Source organism: Syngnathoides biaculeatus, chromosome 20 (genome assembly GCF_019802595.1).
Source record: "Syngnathoides biaculeatus isolate LvHL_M chromosome 20, ASM1980259v1, whole genome shotgun sequence".
NCBI classification, from domain to species: domain Eukaryota; kingdom Metazoa; phylum Chordata; class Actinopteri; order Syngnathiformes; family Syngnathidae; genus Syngnathoides; species Syngnathoides biaculeatus.
This window is the reverse complement of record NC_084659.1, coordinates 15495799-15518268: the sequence shown is the minus strand read 5'-3', so window position 1 is coordinate 15518268 and position 22470 is coordinate 15495799. Positions and strand designations below refer to the sequence as shown.

Below are 22470 nucleotides of genomic sequence, written 5' to 3'. Positions count from 1 at the left end.
GTGTGCACCTGAGGAAAAAAATATATATATAAATATGAATATTTTATCAAGTCTGTGTAATTTGCTCCTTGAGGAGAAGGTGAGTGATGTTACCAAGGCAACTGCTGTCGATCTCCAAAGACATGTCAACGTAGACTAAACGCAATATTGTACTGTAATGCAAGAGTGTAGTTGTAGTTTTACTGAATACATACAGATATTTATGGGGCTTTTCGGGATTGTTTATGTACCCAACACTGATGTCAGGTTGTAGTATCACTTGGTACCTGGGGGGTCAGTTTTGTAGTCGAGAAAAGGATCTCTCCAGGGTGGCCAGACAGAGGGATAGAGATGGAAAGGATGGGTGCCAGTAGCGTGCTGAAGTGATGGATAGAATACCTCTAGAAGTTGATGAATGAAGAAAATGAGAGGGAAGGAAGAGTAGAAGAGGCAAGTGTGAAGGACCAGGAAGTGGCAAAGATTACTAAGTTAGAAAGGCACGAAAGAGGATGAAAAATGGAAAGACAGTCGGTCCTGATGACATAGCCGTGGAGGTATGGAAGCAATTTGGAGAGGTGGTTGTGGGGTTTTTGAGCAACTTGTTTAACAGAACACTAGCGGGCGAAAAGATGCCTGAAGAATGGAGGAAAAGTGTACTAGTTCCAGTTTTTAAGAACAAAGGGGATGTTCAGAGTTGATGAGCCATACAATCAAGTTATGGGAAAGAGTAGTGGAGGCTAGACTCAGAACAGATGTAAATATCTGCGAGCAACAGTATGGTTTCATGCTGAGAAAGAGTGCAACAGATGCATTAATTGCCTTGAGGATGCTGGTGGAAAAGTACAGAGAAGGTCAGAAGGAGCTACGTTGTGTCTTTGTGGATCTAGAGAAAGCCTATGACAGAGGACCAAGAGAGAAAGTATGGTACTGCATGCTAAAGTCTGGTGTGGCGGAGACTTAAAACATAAAATAACCCAAGAGACTTGTGAAATGTAAACAGAACATCAGAAAATTCGAGTACAACTATTTCACAAGTGTGGCTGTGTGCAAGAATGTGGGATACAGCCAAACACAAATCCAATAGGGTTGAATAACGCACACATAAATGTGCATTTGTACTTGAAAGGAATAAAGTAATCTTCGCATAACGATGAAAATGTCCGGGAGGCTGGGTTTGCTGGTCTCAACGATGCAATAAACTCCAATATTAGTCTATTTTTTGGAGCGGATTAAGATTATAGGAGTATCGTGATGTTGTCTACTTGTGTTGCTTCACCGTTTGTGTTCACGTATCTGTCGCTGAGGGGATTCTAAAACCGTTGATGCTAATGTTAGAATAGTACAGGACATGTATGATGGCAGCAGAACAATGGTTAGGTGTGACAGAAGAATTTAAGGTGGAGGTGGGACTGCATCAGGGATCCGCTCTGAGCCCCTTCCTGTTTGCTGTGGTAAGTGGAAAGGCTAACAGATGTGGTTCGACTGGAATCTCCTTGGCCTATGATGTTCGCATATTGTGATATGCAGTGAAAGAAGGGAGCAGGCGGAGGAACAATTAGAAAGACTGAGGCACGCACTGGCAAGGAGAGGAATGAAGAGCAGCCAAAGTAAATATGTATATATATATATATATATATACATATATATATATATATATATATATACATATATATATATATATATATATATATATACATATATATATATATATATATATATATATATTAAATGTGCGTGAAAAGAGAGGGGTGGAGAGGGAAGAGTTTTGGAGACAGGGTGGAGACAAGCCGAAAGGAAAAGAAGAAGAAGTTATCTAATGTTAAAAAAAAAAAAAAAATGTGGTTCGGAAACACTGCACTAAATAGTGTCAATATTTGACACTATAAACATGATGTCGTATACTATATGATTTAAAAAAAAAAAAAAAAAAAAAACCAAAGCTCAATGTTCCGCTTTTACTGCACGGCGCTTCTGTTGTTTATTTTTGGCTGCCGTTCAAACCTCAAGTCATGCGGCGGGTAGCTTTAGGTTTATTTGCGAGGCGGCGGCGTGCGCAAAAGCCATCAGCGGCAGTGAATCCAAATTGCAGAGCGGCGGACATCCAGGCGGGGAAAGCCTGCAACCCAAACTTGGCTTTTCCCCGACTTGTCGGCGCGTTTTAAACCAGACCTCGAGAGCGTAGCTTCCTGGCGCCCCACCTGGCATGATGACATCGGAGAAGCCCAGTTTCCTGGTGATGGACACGCCCCGCGTGAAGAGGACCATGTACTCCCGCCGAAGCTGATCGATGTCCCCGTGGAGGAGCTGCAGAGCCACCGCCAGCCCTTTAAAAAACAAAACATGGGATGTAGAACGCTATAGAATTTTAAAAAAAGAAAAAGAAGTGTTGTTATTGGCAAGTGCGGCAAACCTGACACCTCCATGAATAACCACAAAGCGTTGAGGTTGTGTTTGTGTGAATAAACACCCACTCCACATATGAAGAGCAAAAAATATATGTATACAGTGAAGAAAATAAGTATTTGAACACCAAGCTTAGAAATCATGGAGGGGTCTGGGATTTTCATCGTAGGTGCAAGTGTTTTTCATGATTTATTTGTGTGATACAGCCGCAAATAAGTATTTGAACACCTGAGAAAACCAATGTTAATATTTGGTCCAGTAGCCTTTGTTTACAATTACAGAGGTCAAAACATTTCCTGTAGTTGTTCACCAGGTTTGCACACACTGCAGGAGGGATTTCGACCCACTCCTCCTCACAGGTCGTCTCTAGATTAGACCGGTTTCTGGGCTGTGGCTGAGAAACACAGAGTTTCAGTTCGCTCCAAAGATTTTGTATTTGGTTTAGGTCTGAAGACTGGCTCGGCCACGCCAGAACCTTGATATGCTTCTTACGGAGCCACTCCTTGGTTTTCCTGGCTGTGTGCTTCGGGTCATTGTCATGTTGAAAGACCCAACCACGACCTATCTTCATTACTCTGACTGAGGGAAACCAGTTGTCCCCCAAAATCTCACAATACATGGCCGGGGTCATCCTCTCCTTAATACAGTGCAGTCGTTCTGTCCCATGTGCAGAAAAACACCCCCAAAGCATGACGCTACCACCCCCATGCTTCACAGTAGGGATGGTGTTCTTGGGATGGAACTCATCACTCATCTTCTTCCAAATACAGTCAGTGGAATTATGACCAAAAAGTTTCATTTTGGTCTCATCTGACCATAAAACTTTCTCCCATGACTCCTCCTCTGTATCATCCAAATGGTCGTTGGCAAACTTAAGACGGGCCTTGACATGTGCTGGTTCAAGCAAGGGGAACCTTCCGTGCCATGAATGATTTCAAACCATGACATCTTGGTGTATTATCAACAGTCACCTTGGAAACGGTGGTCCCAGCTCTTTTCAGGTCATTGACCAAGTCCTGTCGTGTAGTCCTGGGCTGATTCCTCACCTTTCTAAGGATCACTTAGACCTCACGAGGTGATATCTTGCATAGGGCTCCTCTCCGATTGAGATTGACCGTCATGCGTCGGTTCTTCCATTTTCTAATGATCGGTCAAACAGTGGAACCTTTTTCACCAAGCTTCTTGGCAATTTCTCCGTAGCCCTTTCCAGCCGTGTGGAGTTGAACAATTTTGTCTCTCTGGTGTCTTTGGACAGCTCTTTGGTCTTGGCCATGTTACAAGTTTGAGTCTTACTGATTGCATGGGGTGGACAGGTGTCTTTGTGCAGCTCACGACCTCACACAGGTGCATCTAATTCAGGATAATACATGGACATTTAAAGGCGGACTAACAGGTCTTTGAGGGTCAGAATTCTAGCTGATAGACAGTTGTTCAAATACTCATTTGCTGCTGTATTTTTCTCATTTTTTTATCTGGCTTTTTCTTTTTAGATTCTCTCTCTCACAGTGGACATGCACCTCGGATGAACATTTCAGATCCCTCCATGTTTTCTAAGTGGGAGAACTTGCAATATTGCAGGGTGTTCAAATACTTATTTTCTTCACTGTATATATATACATTTCGAAATCACAAGAGGCTGCCCTTATGGGATAGCTTAGAATGTCAGCATGAATAATAGTGCGTGCAAAAAAGGTCAGGCTTTTGATGGTTATTTTTTCGTTGGGGGTGGGGGGTGAGATGAAAATGGTCACGCTGCGAGGGACCTCTCAGGTCAGCACTAGAAAAGAGCGCAGTAAAAATCCAAGAAGTCGAAGTTGAGAAATAACACGTTGTTCGGCTTACTGTGGACGAGTATTGCGTATAAGTGCCCCAAGTGTGCTAATATCTCATTTTGTGCTTATTTTAAGACAATGTAGCGCTGCAGTATTTTTCTGAAAATGTTTACATGAATATGGCGTCAATGTAGGAACTGAAGATGTTTGTTTTTAACTGCAAAATTCCGCATCGCTAGCATCACTCCAGATTGTGTTGACAGGACTTGTATTTTGAAGATGGTTGTGAGTCATTTTTCTGCAGCCCGCGCCTGGCGTCCACACGCAGGCCATCAGGTTTTACGTAAGAGTATATTTAATAGTCTTCGCCGCGGCACAGGGGCATGATGGGAATGCAAACTAAAGGGTGAAGTTGTTATTCCTCCGCCAGACAATCTGTGAAAGCCGCCGCGGCGACGCAATTAAGCGAGCGGACCCTCATTACGATTCGGGCTGACAAAAGCGTCCGCAACCTTCGCTGGCCTCGGCCCACCCGGCCCGCCACCTCATCCCGCAAACAAAAAAATAATAATAATAATCCAAAAACAAAACCGCATAGCCGCCGTCGCAGAACGGCCCGCTTGCCTGCGCCCACGCTCGAGCTGAGAGCTGAAGTAAAAAAATTACCTGGCCTGACTCATCGCGTTGCACAAACACTCTTATGAAACCCCTTTCGGCGCATCGGAAGATGTGATTTTTTTTTCGATGTGAACACCTCAGAGTAACTTCGGGACATGCGACCATCGCGCCTCCCCCCCCCGTTCCCCCCGTTTTATTGTCCTCAACAACCGAAAGAACTCTCTGGTGCTCGGCCAGAGCCGCTCCAACCAAAACAAAGATGACACGCACGGGCAACATTTTCTCACACCACTGCCCCCCCCCTTCCACGTTTAATTGTCCCCCTGACATTAAGTGCCGTAAATCAAGCGTCTTAAATTATGCACGGGGGGTGTGCGAGGTCCATTAAAGAGTCTCAACGTGGTGAGGGTCTGAAAGGATTGCCGTCTTTAACTATGCAGATTCCGTCTAACCCCCCCCCCCCCCCCCGCGCAACTGTGAATAGCATGTATTTGGTTTTTTTTCTAAAATGAAATGACAATAGTATTTACCATAATTTCCGGCCGACAAGCCGCGACTTTTTTCACACGCTTTCAACCCTGCGGTTTATGCGGTAATTTGTGCATTTTTTCCTAACGGCCGCAAGGGGGCCACTCGAGGCCGACGGAGTGACTTTTAGCGGCCCTGTTAGCGCTGCGCTAGCGTTAGTGCTGGCCTAGCGTGTTGCTGCTGTGTTACTGCTGCGTCCCAGTGATATTTACCGGTAAGTTTTATTTTAACCAGCCCTGTCAGCGTTAGCGCTAGCTTTAGCACGGGGCTAGCGTTAGCGCCGCGCTAGCATTAAACTTTTTCTGTGTACCCTCTTTCTTGCTAAATATCTCGTGTTTCAATCTGGGCACTTGCGGCTTTTACACCGCTGCGGCGTATGTATGTACCAAATGGTATTTCCTTTACAAATGTACTCAGTGAGCCTTAGGTGCGCTCTATAGGCTGGGAATTACGGTATATGGATTAAGTACATTTTAAGATGAAACATTTAAATACAGTTTCCTCTCTATCATTAAACGTGATGTTCATTTTCAAACCGTACATAAGGTTCCAGTGGCTTAAAATAATGTTAAATACTACAACAATATTGAACACCGTTTAAGATTTAAACCTCTATCGGGGTTAGCGCTAGCATTAGTGATAGTGTTAGCACTAGAGTTGGCGCCATGCTAGCGTTAAACTCTTTCTGTGTACCCTCTTTCGTGGTAAATATCTCGTGTTTCAATGTGGGCACTTGCGGCTTTTACACCGCTGCGGCGTATGTATGTACCAAATGGTATTTCCTTTACAAATGTATTCGGTGAGGCTTGTAACCGGGTAATTTGTACGGTACGGTAATTTGGAATACATATAGTTCATTTTCATATGATTTGATCAATAACGGTAAAGACATGGCCCGCTTTAAAAAAAATATATATATATATATTTTTTTTTTTCTGATGTGGGTATTTGAATTATTTGCAGTTGTTAAAGGTTCTAATTGTTTCTAAATAAATGAATAAATAATTTTTAATTATTATATTATAAATTTTTTATACAAATGAATTAATTGTTTTCTATGACAAAATATCTTTACATTTGGATATCCGAAAATGACGTGTCACGTTTGGCTAACGTGTTGTTGCAATACACCAGAGGGACCTGTGCCCTCAAGTGCCAGGATGAGGCAGCTTTGGTGCATTCACCCAGCGGCAGATGGCAAAATAAACAGCGTCATCTTAATATGACCGCTTGCTGCCTTAAATAACTGCGATCGCCACCCCCAGGGATGCGGTAAAATAATTCACCGCATGCGTGGAAACAAGGCTGATACAAGCACAACAATCCGCGGTTGTTCCTCGGAGACGCGCGACAATAGATTGTAACTCACTTTATTTGTCATCCATGGATAAATAAATCACCCGATCTCGATTTACACCACGCCGTTAACGTGACGAACGAGTTATCGCCATTATCGCCGCTCTATGACATCAGATAACGCTCAGACCGTGACTTTGAGGAGAACTGCATTAGAGGGACGACTCTTGATGAATCACCAGTCTCGTGTTCTTGTGACTGAATTATTTGTCCTCAGGGGGGAGCGGGGGGGGGGGGGGCACGTGGAAAGAGATGCTGACTCAGGGAATCCGTCCGGTTGGTTCTGAAGACATCCTCCCCCCGCTTCACGGTCGTCAAACTTCCCCAGCGTGACAACGACGCGGCACAGTCGTCGTCTTCGATTCTCAAAGGCAATCTCGGGTTAGAATCTCTTTCACGTCTCCGGCCAGCCTGTTGCCACGGGAGACGGCTGATGTTGTCGTCCGCGGTTGCGTGCGTACGCGGCTATTTATACGGATCGTGTGCATGCGTTTCGCAACCACTCGCGGGCTTCCTGTGGAGACAGCTATGTAAGGCTTTTAAATTGCGCCCCCGGAAAGAAGAACTGAGTACCCATGTGACTCAGACTGACCGGAAACCGACGGATCCGGGGGCACGCTATTTATGATGCCGCGGTATAATTTGGTGAAAGTCAGATAAAAACGCATCTTAACACCATTGATAAGTTTAACGGGCCGGTGTTTTTAGGTCTGGGAGTATAATTTTACGTTATAAAACTTGTTTCTGGGCCAACGGACCCATCAGAAGAAGCCGATGTACCCCACGTTCCTGTCAAGACAGTCAACTTACCGGTGTTGGATCCGGACAGGTTATATCTGGAATTGGCCTTTTTGATGATGTTTTCGTGGATCTGGTACCACTCACTTTCCGTGTTACATCTACGTAAACACAAAAACAGAATATTATCAATCGTGAGATGAAAGGCGGCGGCGAAATGTCGTCGATTCCCCGGAGTAGGACTTACGCGTAAACCTTGAGGAGGTGGTCGTCCTTGGAGTCGGCCGTGAGCAAATCGGCGATGCTGACGACGGCGCAGCCGAACGGACGCCGGTACTGGACGCTGCACTGGTTCTTCTTCTCTCCGGCGGCCATTCTCCCTGCGCAAGAGCGGGGATACGTTAAGCTGTTTGCACGGTTTCCGTACACCCAAAAATAAAAACATATACAGGGAGTCCTCGGGTTACGAACGAGTTCCGTTCCTGTGCTGGTCCTCAATCCATAACGTAAGTCGTCTCACAATCTCAACAAGCATCGAAGAACTTGGTTTTGTTATCACTGGATCCGATATAGGAGATGTGCTAAAATACAGACTTTGTCTCGAACAACTGTCACCACGGTCGACCGTCTGAAGCCGAGCTCTCTACCGATGTTCGTCGGTGTCTCTCCTTTCTCCGATGTTTTTATGATCTCAAGCTTCGTTTCCACGGTAATAGATTGTCTTTTGGCTGCGGAAGCGTTGCTAAATGCCGAAAAATGCGAAGATACTCCCGGCGCGGAAACACGGACAAGCGCAACGCACATTAGCTAGACAAAATGGCGAACGAAAACAGGCGTTGTAAAGTTGAATCGTTTTATGTTTAGACTGTTAACTCGAGGACTCCATGTAGTCTAAAAAGACAGCGCTAGCTCACCTATTCTTATGATGTGCACGACAATGTAGACGTCTTTTCGTAGATCGCTGCTTCCCAGATCCTGACGGGAACAAGAGATCCTTTTTGACACATTTGGCTACGGATTGACGACGGCTCGCGCTCACCACTTACCACAAACAGCGTGCACTGTCGCTCCGTCTTTTCCGGCGACTTGGGCAGGCCGCTTTTATTCAGCCTGACAAAGAACCTTTCGCTGCGCCCGGTGAAAGAGAGCGGAGACAAACGGGATCAGCAAACGGTGACATTTTGAAGCGCTCGGTAAGAGCGAAGACGTTAATTGTTAATGTACGCAATCGAGGCGACCGGATTGCCGACGGAGAAGCTCGACAAAACGGAGAGTGTTCGCAATTTTGGCGTCGGACAAACTCGATCTGGGGAAAACGCATGAGGATCGCTTTCAAAATCACGACAAATGACCGGAAAATTAAGCGCATGACGGGCAAAAACCAGCGAGGACGGCTCACATTCGCAGTGCCGCCCGGAGAAATAAAAAATAGAGTAAGAAGCAACGGAGGCATCCTGCTGGGGCCTGGCGAGGCCGAGGGCGCTAATCCACTTAGGTGACTTTCACAGTTGGCCCGATAAGCGGACAGAAACCCTTGTAATGCGCCGCGGCGCCTGACAACGAGCCAACTCGCTGACGAGGCTCGCGGTCCGAGCCACTCGGACAAGGGCGCAAAGCTAACTTAGGATGCAGAAGTGTCAACAAATTTCAGACTAACGCGTTTTTTTTGTCCAGTACAAGACGGCCGACGACGAACAGAAGGTACGTTTAAGCGTTCCTGCCTTGTGTCTGCTCATCCCCAGATGGATTTTCAGAACCAGTTCTTTGGTCGAACAAACCAGCTGGTGGATTTTGAAGATATTTTGGCAAAAAGTTATTCGCCTTCAGATGTGATTTAGACTTGGACAAGTCCAATGTAGCTTTTTAGCTTCGGTTTTATTAGCGTCACACATTTGATTTTCGCTCTTGAATTAAACATAGATATGGTTGCTCCTCGTTAGCCGCCCTCCTGTAACTTTCCACGGCTTTTACGCGACCCGATGCGGCCTCGTGCGTACCCGGCGCGAGACTGCTTTAATTATCGCTCTATTGTTAAGACTGTCAATTAACAGCTTCTAGTGCACACGCACGAAAACAGATTTTTATCCCCTTCCCTTGCCAGCAGTCGCTCACAACCGCAGCGTGTTGATCACCCGAGCTAAGAGCTCCCCCCCCCCCCCAAAAAAAAAAAAAAACACCACCCAGTGGGACCTTATCTCACTCTATCAGCACTCTTATTAACACAACGTGAATGGCCGGGTTCCCTCCCCTCTGGGCCCGCCGAGGACTCGCCGTCGCCTCTCCTTATATCGATAATTGCATTTGGAGACGCGCGCTCGCCCGACGGAGGAGTGGGGGAGGGGAGTGGTCCGTTGTATTAGCCGGCAGCGTCGGCGGAAGTGAACCACCGTGTGTGTGTGTGTGGGGGGGGGGGGGGGTCAAAATGTAGTATGATGGAGAGGCTGGGGTGAGAATGAGTTGCGCCGCAAAAAGGCCTCCCTGCACACAAAGAAAACGGCGCGGTGCGAAGGGAACGGGCGGCGCTGGCACGGTACCGAAACGGCGGGTCGGACCCCCATCTGGTCGGTGACACGTAGAAAGCGCCAGCTCGGGAGTCAAGCAGGGAAATGGCGCGTCGCCAAGGCGGCCCAGTGTAAATGTGTGCGTCTGTTTACAAGCGCCGCCAGACAGCGAGAGACAACGTTGGCAAGGTGCCATGGTTGGATTTTTTTTGTCCCCCCTCCCAATTCCTCGAAGACAAGTGATTCAAAGTCACATACACTTGAAATATGGGAATTTAACAGAAATAACCTGGACATTGTCATGGTGTTGTAATAACAATGTAACTAACAACAGTAAGTGTAATAACAATAGTTTCGAATTGTTTTAATTAAGAGATTATATCTCGCCATTTTCCAGTTTTCTGGATAATAACCAAAATTACAGAGGATACAGTTTTGCTTCGGCATATCAAATAAGACGTACAATGCTCCGGAATCGGATCAATTATTGTCATGTTCATTGCACAGTATATTCCAGGTAATATACAGTACCGTAAGTGGCACCGGGCATGAAAATGAACTGGAAATGGAAACAATTTCCATTTTTTTCCCCCCATGACTCTCTGCTAGAAGTGATCCCGATTCATATCAGATCTCATTTGTACAGAGTTCCCCCCGTCGTGAGGATGGAGCAAAACTAGCGCGAGGTGGATATTACTTAAAAAGCGGAGGCGCATAATGTAATGGAGGCGTACCCACTTGAAGTACTTAATGTATTTGGTGTATACGCGGCTAAGACCCTACCCCCCCCCCCCCCGATGAGTCAGTCCGTACCTAAGTGGCCGATTCTCCCGCCCGTCGTATATGTGGAAGAAGACCTCGAGCTCCTCCCCCAGGTTGGCGCTCATCAGACTTTTGACGTGGACGAACAAGTGATGGGTGCTGGCGGGCGTCGGCGTTTCCTTCTTGCGATGCCGGTGCTCCATCTGGAAAAGGGAGGAAACAAAACAAGGCGACGTGAAATCAATTTTCCAAGACAGGCGTGGAGGGAAAAACAAACATTTAAGTCTACAAAAGGATTGATTTGGAGCGGGTAACAAAGCTAAATCTATAAGATGTAAATCCTCCAACAGTGCAATCAAACAATCTTCCCAATCGCATTTGACAAATGTATTTAACAAATGACTTTGTGTGCTTAAGTAGAAAACGTATTCCCGCGCGAATAGGAGACTTTATTTTTTTTTTTTTTAAATCACCTGAACGGTATAGCTTGAAAATTCCCATTCGGTTATCGGACACAGTGAAGAAATTAAGTATTTGAACACCTTGTTATATTGCAAGTTCTCCCACTTAGAAATCACGGAGGGGTCTGAAATTTTCATCGGAGGTGCATGTCCACTGTGAGAGAGATAATCTCAAAAGAAAAATCCAGAAATCACAATGTATGATTTTTTTTAACGATTTATTTGTGTGATACATCTGCAAATACATTGCTGGAGGGATTTTGACCCACTCCTCCACACAGATCTTAAGATCAGACAGGTTTCTGGGCTTACACTGAGAAACACAGAGTTTCAGCTCCCTCCAAAGATTTTCTATTGGGTTTAAGTCTGGAGACTGGCTAGGCCACACCAGAACCTTGATAAGCTTCTTACGGAGCCACTCCTTGGTTTTCCTGGTTCTGTGCTTCGGGTCATTGTCATGTTGAAAGGCCCAGACACGATCCATCTTCAATGCTGTGACTTAGAGATTAATACAGTGCAGTCGTCTTGTCCCATGTGTGGAAAAACACCCTCAAATCATGATGCTACCACCCCCATGCTTCACAGTAGGGATGGTGTTCTTGGGATGGAACTCATCATTCGTCTTCCTCCAAACACTGATAGTGTAATTATGATCAAAAAGTTCCATTTTGGTCTCATCTGACCACAAAACCTTCTCCCATGACTCCTCCTCTGTAACATCCAAATGGTCATTGGCAGGCCTTGACATGTGCTGGTTTAAGAAGGGGAACCTCCCGTGCCTTGCATGATTTCAAACCATGACGTCTTTGTGTATTACCAACAGTCACCCTGGAAACGGTGGTCCCACCTCTTTTCAGCCCATTGACCAAGTCCTGTCATGTAGTTTTGGACTGGATCATTGAGACCCCACGAGGTGATATCTCGCATGGGGTTCCACTCCGATTGAGATTGACCGTCATGTTGAGCTTCTTCCATTTTCGAATGATTGCTCCACCAATGGAGCTTTTTTCCACCAAGCTGCTTGGCAATTTCTCCGTAGCCCTTTCCACCCATGTGGAGTTGAACAATTTTTTCTCTGGTGTCTTTGGACAGCTCTTTGGTCTTGGCCATGTTAGCATCCAGTCTTAGTGATTGTACGGGGTGGACAGGTGTCTTTATGCCGCTACCGACCTCACACAGGTGCATCTGATTCAGGATCATCCATGGAGCGGAGGTGGACTTTTAAAGGCGGACTAACAGTTCTTTGAGGGTTTAGAATTCTAGCTGATAGACAGGTGTTCAAATACTTATTATATTATATCATATATTTATTTATTAAAAAATCATACATTGTGTTCTCTGGATTTTTAGTTTTAGATGATCTCTCTCACAGTGGAGATGCACCTACGATGACAATTTCAGACCCCTCCATGATCTCTAAGTGGGAGAACTTGCAATATCGCAGGGTGTTCAAATACTTATTTTCTTCACTGTGCATCGAACGCTCGGCTTGCGCTATTTGAAGACGTTCGTACGCGGCAAAGTTCAACACGGAAGCCTCTCACATCGTTCGCGAGGTGACGTAACAGCAACTTGGTTTCACGCTGCCACACTCGAGTGTTTCACACACACACACACACACACACACACACACCACACACACACACACACACACACACACACACACACACACAAAGCACCAGATGGCTCCATAGATTCGCTGCCAAATGTGGATTCCGCGTTCACTTGTATACCAGCGTAGATATGGCGAGAGGAGAGAAAAGAGGCAAGAAAATGAGGACAGAAGATGTGATTAATTAGATTTTTTTGGAGGGGGGGGGCAAAGGTGTTTTTAACTTTAAAATGATCACCCCCTTGCTTGCCCTTTATAGACCGATTATTTATTTTTATGCACTCCGTAAAAAAACAACAACAACAAAATCAACATTGTAGCTGTACAACATTAAATTTGACATCTTTGACAAACGCGAAATCAACGTTTTTTTTGTTATTGTTTTCCATACACTTTTTCCCCATTTTAAACCTGATTATTGTTAAGCATTTAATCTTTTTTTTTTAATCTAAGGAATTCATCTATTTCATTTTAATCTAGGTTATTTAATTTTATGTTTTTTTTTTTTTTTTTTTACTGAATGATGTTTTGTGTTGTTTTTTTCAATAAATAAAAACGCGCAGTTACAGCAAGACTTCAATTGCAACTCACACAAAAACAAACATAAAAAGATGGTGAAAACAAATCATCCACTGAGACCTCTGTGATGTTTTCTTTAAATAAATAATAAATATGAATGATAAATAATATAAATAAAACTCAGTTTTGTCGCGGGCCACGTTGTAGTTACGCTGTCCCTCAGAGGGATCGTTACGACTGGGAAAGCATAAAAATCTTTAATCGCCTCATGATATTGACACGTGAAATTTATGAACTAGTTTCGGAATTGGCCGCACGGTGGAGCAGCTGGAAAGCGTTGGGCTCGCAGTGCTGAGGATCCGGGTTCAATCCCGGTGCTCCCTGTGTGGAGTTTGCCTGTTCTCACCGTGGGTGCGTGTGGTTTTTCTCTGGGTGCTCCGGTTTCCTCCCACATCCCAAAAATTTGCAACATTAATTGGACACTCTAAAATTGGCCCAAAGTGTGATTGTGAGTGCGGCTGTTTGTCTCGATGTGCCCTGCGATTGGCTGGCAACCAGTTCAGGGTGTACCCCGCATCCTGCCCGTTGACACCTGGGATAGGCTCCAGCACTCCCCGTGACCCTTGTGAGGATAAGTGGCTAAGAAAATGGATGGATAGTTTGGCAATCATAAATCAAGGGGAATGGGTTTTTCAACTATTGTTGTTCGATAATACAGAAATGCATTTTTTTTCATTTATGATTTTCCCAATTTTAAATTTTGGTACAGATTTAAACAAAAAAACATGGAATTTGATACACGCCATCATCACATAAAACCATGTGGCGGGCCGGGTCTGGCCCCCGGGCCTCGAGTTTGACACCAGTGTCCGCCCACGATGCGCTTGAGGAAGTGGGACTCGCTCGTCGAGCTCGGCGGAAACACGGCGGTCCGAGGTCACTGGGGGACATTTCGAATCCATCTGTTGGTCCGGAATATGCCGTTTCCCTCGTCCAATTAGGCGCAATTTCCGAGGAGCAACAGAAAGTGCCAGAAACGATCGCACCTTTTGGCTTTTTCTCCCCCCAGTCGAAAATATGGCCGACATTGCCAATAGCCATGCCCCCCTTCCTAGCTTTTATGCTCCAGTCGGTAGCCTCTAATCATTCCTAGAAGCAATACAGCCATCATGTTCCTACAATAACACCCCCCCCCCCCCCCCCCCGCCCACACCCCTTTCTAACACACGTGATCCCCATCGCAATTTAATTAATCCACCCCACTGTGGCAAAATCCACATTTGAAATCCTCTCCAAAACAAGATCCGCCCGGCCCGGGTGCGGACCGTCGCGTCTGAATGCCCCCCACCCCCCACCCCCCGGACCTTTATCTCGTCCCGCCTTCGTGGAAAGCGCTCGTTTTGCGAAAGCCAATTTCGCGGGAGGTCCATTGTCGCTCGCGTCCTGCTGCGCCGGCTTTTGTTTGCGCCGCCGTCGCCGCCGACGACAACAAAAAGAGAGAAACAGATGGATTAAGCGCTTCAATTACCCCGGTGAGAAGAAAGTGATCTCGCTCGGCGTGCTCGTAAGGTAGAATTTTCCCCACAGTGGATCTGAGAGGTGGTTGCCAGGGTAACGGCGCTCTCAGAAGATGTGAAGGAGAAGCAGGGGAGGGCGCGGGAATAAACGCAGGGATCAGTTTCAAAAAATCAATAAAGCGCCGGCTTTTTTTTTGGGACGAAACTCGCGCTCATATGACTTTTCGATTCAAGCGCCTTGAAAAGAGTTTTGGAATTCTGAAGGGCGGCGTTTTGATCTTGACGGGAAGCCTCCGGTGACGACAACATACGGCGACCCGGTCCGAAGAGAAAACCCAGGAGGACTGCATTGTACGTAGCTCGGTGTCGTCAAGTTCTACGTGTCCATTCTGATCCAACCGATGCAAAAAAAAAAACTTTAAAATGTAGATGCTAACCAGCACACAGTCAACTTGCTAGCTCAAACCATGTTAGCTCCATCATGCTCTCGTTAAATGCTAACATTAGCCAAAAATGTCCACCCAGTCATCGTCGACATGCTTACATTTTTTCCACGCTAGAGTTCTTGCAGTTCCTTTCCAAATGTGGATGGTGGCTTAAACGTTAGTTCCATCATGCGCTCATTAAATGCTAACATTGGCTAAAAACGTCCACCCAGTCTTCATCGGAATGTTCACGGTTTTTGTACACTGCCTTTCTAAATGTGGATGGTGGCTTAACCAGACCATTCTGATCCAACTGGTGCAAAAAAACCCTGCAACTTCGAAATGTATTTGCTAACCAGCACACAGTAAACATGCTAACTCAAACCACGTTAGGTCATTCATACGCTTGTTAAATGCTAACATTAGCCAAAAATGTCCACCCAGTCATCGTCGACATGCTTACATTTTTTCCACGCTAGAGTTCTTGCAGTTCCTTTCCAAATGTGGATGGTGGCTTAAACGTTAGTTCCATCATGCGCTCATTAAATGCTAACATTGGCTAAAAACGTCCACCCAGTCTTCATCGGAATGTTCACGGTTTTTGTACACTGCCTTTCTAAATGTGGATGGTGGCTTAACCAGACCATTCTGATCCAACTGGTGCAAAAAACCCTGCAACTTCGAAATGTATTTGCTAACCAGCACACAGTAAACATGCTAACTCAAACCACGTTAGGTCATTCATACGCTTGTTAAATGCTAACATTAACCGAAAATGTCCACCCAGTCATCGTCGACATGCTTACATTTTTTCCACGCTAGAGTTCTTGCAGTTCCTTTCCAAATGTGGATGGTGGCTTAAACGTTAGTTCCATCATGCGCTCATTAAATGCTAACATTGGCTAAAAACGTCCACCCAGTCTTCATCGGAATGTTCACGGTTTTTGTACACTGCCTTTCTAAATGTGGATGGTGGCTTAACCAGACCATTCTGATCCAACTGGTGCAAAAAACCCTGCAACTTCGAAATGTATTTGCTAACCAGCACACAGTAAACATGCTAACTCAAACCACGTTAGGTCATTCATACGCTTGTTAAATGCTAACATTAACCCAAAATGTCCTCTCAGTCATTGCCGGCATGCTCACGTTTTCTGTACAATATAGTTCTTGCAGTTCCTTTTCTTTTCTTGCTAACTCAAACCAGGCTAGGTCCATTATGCGCTTGTTAAATGCTAACATTAACCAAAACTTTGAAATGTATTTGCTAGCCAGCATACAGTCAACTTGCTAGCTCAAAACACATTAGGTCCATCATGCGCTCGTTAAATGCTAACATTAGCCAAAAATGTCCACCCAGTCATCTTCGGCATGCTCACGTTTTTTTGTACACTACAGTTCTTGCGGTTCCTTTCCAAATGTGGATGGTGGCTTAAACGTTAGTTCCATCATCCGCTCATTAAATGCTAACATTGGCTAAAAATGTCCACCTAGTCTTCATCGGAATGCTCACGGTTTTTGTACACTGCCTTTCTAAATGTGGATGGTGGCTTCACCAGTCCATTGTGATCCAACCGATGCAAAAAAAAACTTGCAACTTCGAAATGTATTTGCAAACCAGCACACAGTCAAATTGCGAACTCAAACCACTTTAGGTCCATCATGCGGTCGTTAAATGCTCACATTAGCCAAAACTTGCAACTTTGAAATGTATATGCTAACCAGCACGCAGTCAACTTGCTAGCTCAAACCAAGTTAGGTCCATCATGCGCTCGTTAAATGCTAACATTAGCCAAAAATGTCCACCCGGTCATCGTCGGCATGCTCACGTTTTTTGTACATTACTTGCAGTTCCTTTCCAAATGTGGATGGTGGCTAAACCGGTCCATTTTGACTCAACCGATCCAAAAAACCTGCAACTTTGAAATGTATTTGCTAACCAGCACACAGTAAACTTGCTAACTCAAACCACACTCGATCCATCATGCGCTCATTTAATGCTAACATTAGCCAAAAATGTCCACCCAGTCATCGTCGGCATGCTCATGTTTATTTGTACACTACAGTTCTTGCTTTTTCCTTTCCAAATGTGGACGGTGGCTTCACCGGTCCATTCTGATCCAACCGATGCAAAAAACTTCAAAATGTATTTGCTAACCAACACACAGTCAATTTGCTAGCTCAAAACACATTAGGTCCATCATGCACTCGTTAGATGCCAACATTAGCAAAATATGTCCACCCAGTCATCGTCGGTATGCTCACGTTTTTTGTACTCTACAGTTCTTGCAGTTCCTTTCCAAATGTGGATGGCGGGTTAACCGGTACGCATTCATAACAGCGTAACAGCAACAAAATTACAGTGAACAAGAAGTACCGTAGAATGGAAAACCGCAGCGTTTTGCAGGACCAAATGGGGAATTATGACTCACCAGTCTGTAGAGTTCCGTCACACTGATTTCATCTGGGTCCACCATGCTGAACTCTTGTCTTGGGACCAGGTCCAAACCCAACTGCCTGCAAAGAGAGAGTCAAAAAATCAAATAAAAACTGAGCCGATTAATAAATAGAAGGTGGTGAGGGTGAATGTTTATTAGCTGGGGATGAACCCCGTGACCCCGAATGACCCCAAATCACGATTGCTGTTCTCACGCCTTTTCCTGAAATGACTTTCTTCACGCATCTGATTGGCTAAAATATTCCGACCAGTGTTTGCACCCTTCAAATGTTTATTTTTTTTACCATTTTAGCCACAAATGTCCCGGGAAGACCCAGACGGGGTTGTCACGGAATATAGCGTGAAGGGTCCAAAGAAAGAGACTTGTTTTATCGATCATTTATTTCACGCCCTGTGGCGATTAAAAAGAAAGAAAAATAGACGGGAGGAAGATGGGAGTGTGCACTTCAAGTGACAACGAAAACAAAGTAAAAGGGAGAGCAACCGTCTTTTCAACTCACTCGTTACCCCAGTCCAACCGGGCCGTGATGTGCTGTTTGACGTCCCGCATGCGGTCGTGGGTGAGGTGGCCCACCAGCACCTGCCTCCTCAGGTCCAGGATTTCATTCATCACGTGCCAAAGCCGGTGAAACAAGTCCCCTTCGTTCTTCTGCGGGACGGGAGAAGACGTGGGATCGTGGGAAACAAGCCCGGCGGAAAATATGAATCGCTCCACAACTTTTGAAAGGGATTTGTGCAAGTGAGCCTCGGCGTGCCGGCCGCGGTTCAGTCGCGAATGTACGCGCTCCGATGTGGAAGTATTCGTCGGCTCAGTTTAAGCGGCGCCCCAGATAACTTAATGGGTCACAAACATAATCAATCGACCTAATGAACGCGGGTAAAATCGCTTTTGCCGATGGAAACGAACGGGGTCAAATAGAAGCGTCTTTGTCGGAATAAAAGCTGCGTTAAAGGGGAAATCAACTGTTTTGCGTTAACAATGTATCCAAAAGTTCCGATTTTTATCGACAATTAGGGATTTTCGGGGGCGCTGCCATTTTCGCGAGTCACATGACCTACGTGGGTGGATATGACGTGTACCGTGCCGCAACAAAGGCTCGATTACACGGGACACCATTTATGCCCAGGGCCGATTTCTTGTATTTATCCTCATCTGATGAAGAAATAGCAGTATCGGTTGATCGGGAAGACGGAGGAACACTTCCATACAGATTTGAACCTGTGGCTGTAATTAATGTTGAACATTCGGATGGTTCTTCTGGTGGAACGACGCGGAGTCTGACTACCCGGAGGCCTACGCGAGACATAAGTGCGGAAACAAAGGCCCCTGGGAACTCTGGGGCGGCAGTCGCGGATGGTCCTTCAGATGGGAATGTCGCAGAGTCTGACGAGCGAGCTCCGGCGGTTGGTCGACGTCAGGGGAGGCCCTTAGCCCATCTTCGGCGGTGGCCTTTAGCCGAGCTTCGGCGGCGGCGAAAGTGTTTAGCCGAGGTTCGCCAGCGGAGGCCTTTAGCCGAGCTTTGGCGGAGGCCTTTAGCTGAGCTTCGGCGGCGGCGGAAGCGTTTAGCCGAGCTTCGGCGACCGGGGAGGCCGTTAGCCGAGCTTCGTCAACAGAGGCCTTTAGCCGAGCTTCGGACGCTGACGCTCGGCTAAAGGCCTCCGCCGCCGCCGAAGCTTGACTCGCGGGCGGAGTTCCCTCGTCAGAACCATCCGAATATTCAACTTTTACAGCCACAGCTTCAAATCTGGATGGAAGTATTCCTCCGTCTTCCCGATCAACCGATACAGCCATTTCTTCATCAGATGAGGATAAATCCGAGAAAATCAGCACTGGGCATAAATGGTGTCCCATGTAAGAAGGGCACGTAACACGTCACATCCGTCCACGTGGGTCATGTGACTCGCAAAAATGGCAGCGCCGCAGAAAATTCCTAATTTTCGAGAAAAATGTTCTAAAAACACTCTGAAATGAGAGGATTTAACATCACATTGTCAAAATCGAGTACATATTACATGAGTGAATTTCCCCTTGAAGTGTTCGTTTTGAAAAAGAAGTGTTACCACGTAGAGCTGCTTCCACATGGCCCCCCAGTCCCGCAGCGTCGAAGTCATTTCTGTGATGACCGAGTCCTCAACGGGGATGACCGTCTCGAATTGCCCTTTATTCTTGACATGGGCGTTCTTCAGGTGGATGTAACCGGACGGGAATATACCCTGTACGGCACCGAAACACACGTGAACAAGCTCGACGAGTGGTACATGTTAATTAGCAGTTAAATGTGAGCCCGCTATCCCCGAAAATGGCGGCCCAAAGATCGAGCTACCTTCACGTTCGGATTCTTCAAGATGAATCCTCGGTACCAGCCTGCAGAGACCAAGTGCGAGTTGTTATTTTCCTCGCTGAGACAACGGCAATACATAATTGCACATGATTTGCTCGAGCGGGCCATGGGAAATGATGTTGTGGACCATATATGACCCCGGGGCCTTGAGTTTAACACCGAAGCTTGATGTGTAAAATCGTGAATAGTCTAAGGCAGATGTGTCAAACTCATTTTTATCGCGGGCCACATTGTAGTTATGGCTTCTGTCAGAGGGCTATTATGACTGAAACCAAGAAAATCATTTATCAACTAGTTTTGGAATCAGAAATCAAGGGTAAATGTGTTTTTTTTTAAACGATTGTTGATGTTTGGGAAGAGGCCTCGTAGCTCAGTGGTTAGAGCACTGGTTTGGTTTGGTAAACCAGGGGTTGTGGGTTCGTATCCCACTGGGGCCTCCACTCCCTGAGAAGGGTTGCGTCAGGAAGGGCATCCGGCGTTAAAAATTGTGCCAAACGTATATATGCGTTCATCTGAGATGACACGCTGTGGCGACCCCCCGAAAGGGACAAGCCGAAAGAAACACACACGTTGATGTTTGGGAACACAAAAAAAATGCTTGCAAGATCTCAACGTCATCATTTATGACATGACAATTTGAAATTTTAGTACAGATTTGAACAAGAATCACAGAAATTGATCCGCATGATTTGGTTTCGCGGCCCTCATAAAAATCATGTAGCGGGCCGCGTCTGGCCCCCGGGTCCTTGAGTTTGACACCTGTTATCTAAGGTTTTAACACATAATTTGCTGGCGGCACGGTGGTAAGCTGGTAAAGTGTTGGCCTCACAGTTCTGAAGTCCCGGGTTCGATCCCGGACTCGCCTGTGTGGAGTTTGCATGTACTCCCCCCGTGCCTGCGTGGGTTTTCTCCGGGCACTCCGGTTTCCTCCCACATCCCAAAAACTTGCAACCTTAATTGGACACTCTAAGTTGCCCCTAGGTGTGATTGTGAGTGTGATTGGTTGTTTGTTTCGATGTGCTCTATGATTGGCTGGCAACCAGTTCAAGGCGTACTCCGCCTCCTGCCAGTTGACAGCTGAGACAGGCTCCAGCACTCCCCGCAACCCTTGTGAGGATAAGCGGCTAAGAAAATGGATGGGTGGACATAATTTGCTGTATCTCAGGGTTTTGAGGGTATTCTGTAATTTTTGTGTGATGAAAAAAAAAGGAAAATACATGAAAACACATTACGAGAAATAAAATGAACATAGACGACATTACTTTTGTGTATTACTCTATGTTTAACGGTATAGAAAGGGTTTATAAGGGTAAAGTAGTGCTTAATAGGTGTGTGATAAAGATTAATAAATGTTTGGGGAGGTTCATACAGGTTTGTAGGTCTAAGTAGCAAAAGAATATGTGGTTTCTACTTCGCTGATTTCACCTACTTCGTGTGTGATTCGGACCCTAACCCCCGTATTTAATCTATCGCCCTTTTCTGGACTGCTATTAGCTATAAATGTGCCTCGTGCTCAACTACCGAATCGCTTCACAACAAGTGTTGGGGGGGTGGGGGGGGGGGGACATCACATCTGCAAGCGGCAGCCGACGATTCTAAACCGCATCAATCTTGTGCAAAAACGCGGCATGGGAGCGCCGTTCAAAGTATTAACAAAAATAAAAATAAATCACACTGCTGACAGTGCGCTTGCAGGAAGAGGGGTGGGGGGGGCGGCACGCGTCAGCGTCAACACTTCGCTTTTGCGGCGTTTTGAAGCCGCCGACGCCGCCGTCGACATGAGGCAGAGCCATTAGAGCCATCTTTGTAAGTGTCGCGGCGCACGTCACTCAGCATCCTCGCCGTTGATGCCGATCCTGCCCACCACCCAGCCCCCTCCTCCGCCCTCCGCTTCTGGGCATGGTCTTCCTCTGGGCTATTGTCAACTTCCTACGGACGTCTGAGAGAATATTCCACATCCAGCTGGATGTCTCATTGTAGAAACAGGAAATGTGTGTGTGTTTCATTTGGCTTGGTTAACCTGACAACCACAGGTGGTAAAAAGTACTCACACTGTATTCAAACAGATACGAGTCTAGACTGAGAACTTGGGGAAAACCAGATCTACGTGAGTACACCGCTGCCATTTTCGCATATCTGCACTTCATAATTGGTATTGCTGGCACCTTTGACTTATTACGCCACTAAATTACATAACAACAGTGAAGAAAATAAGTATTTGAACACCCTGCTATACTGCAAGTTCTCCCACTTAGAAATCATGGAGGGGTCTGAAATTTCCGTCGTAGGTGCATGTTCACCGTGAGAGAGATCATCCACATACATCCATTTTTTTTAACAATTGATTTGTGTGAAACAACTTCAAATAAGCATTTGAACATCTGAGAAAACCAACGCTAATATTAAGTCCAGGCCCCATCGCTAAGTGGTGAGAGCATTGGTTTGGTAAACCAGGGGTCGTGAGTTCGTATCTCACTGG

General features: G+C 45.9%; 1 protein-coding gene across 3 annotated transcripts in view; it reads right to left on the bottom strand.

The window, feature by feature from the left end:
* dock4b (dedicator of cytokinesis 4b) overlaps window positions 1-22470 on the bottom strand; it is a 103811-nt gene that overhangs the window by 54833 nt on the left and 26508 nt on the right. For all 3 annotated transcript variants that reach the window (XM_061806845.1, XM_061806846.1, XM_061806848.1), the window contains 10 exons: window positions 19974-20014; window positions 19711-19863; window positions 18150-18298; window positions 17624-17708; window positions 10709-10860; window positions 8441-8522; window positions 8309-8369; window positions 7642-7774; window positions 7467-7555; window positions 2178-2303 (listed from right to left, as the gene is read on the bottom strand). In XM_061806845.1, coding sequence (XP_061662829.1) covers window positions 2178-2303; window positions 7467-7555; window positions 7642-7774; window positions 8309-8369; window positions 8441-8522; window positions 10709-10860; window positions 17624-17708; window positions 18150-18298; window positions 19711-19863; window positions 19974-20014 — 1071 coding nt within the window. The remainder of the gene's footprint in view (window positions 1-2177; window positions 2304-7466; window positions 7556-7641; window positions 7775-8308; window positions 8370-8440; window positions 8523-10708; window positions 10861-17623; window positions 17709-18149; window positions 18299-19710; window positions 19864-19973; window positions 20015-22470) is intronic.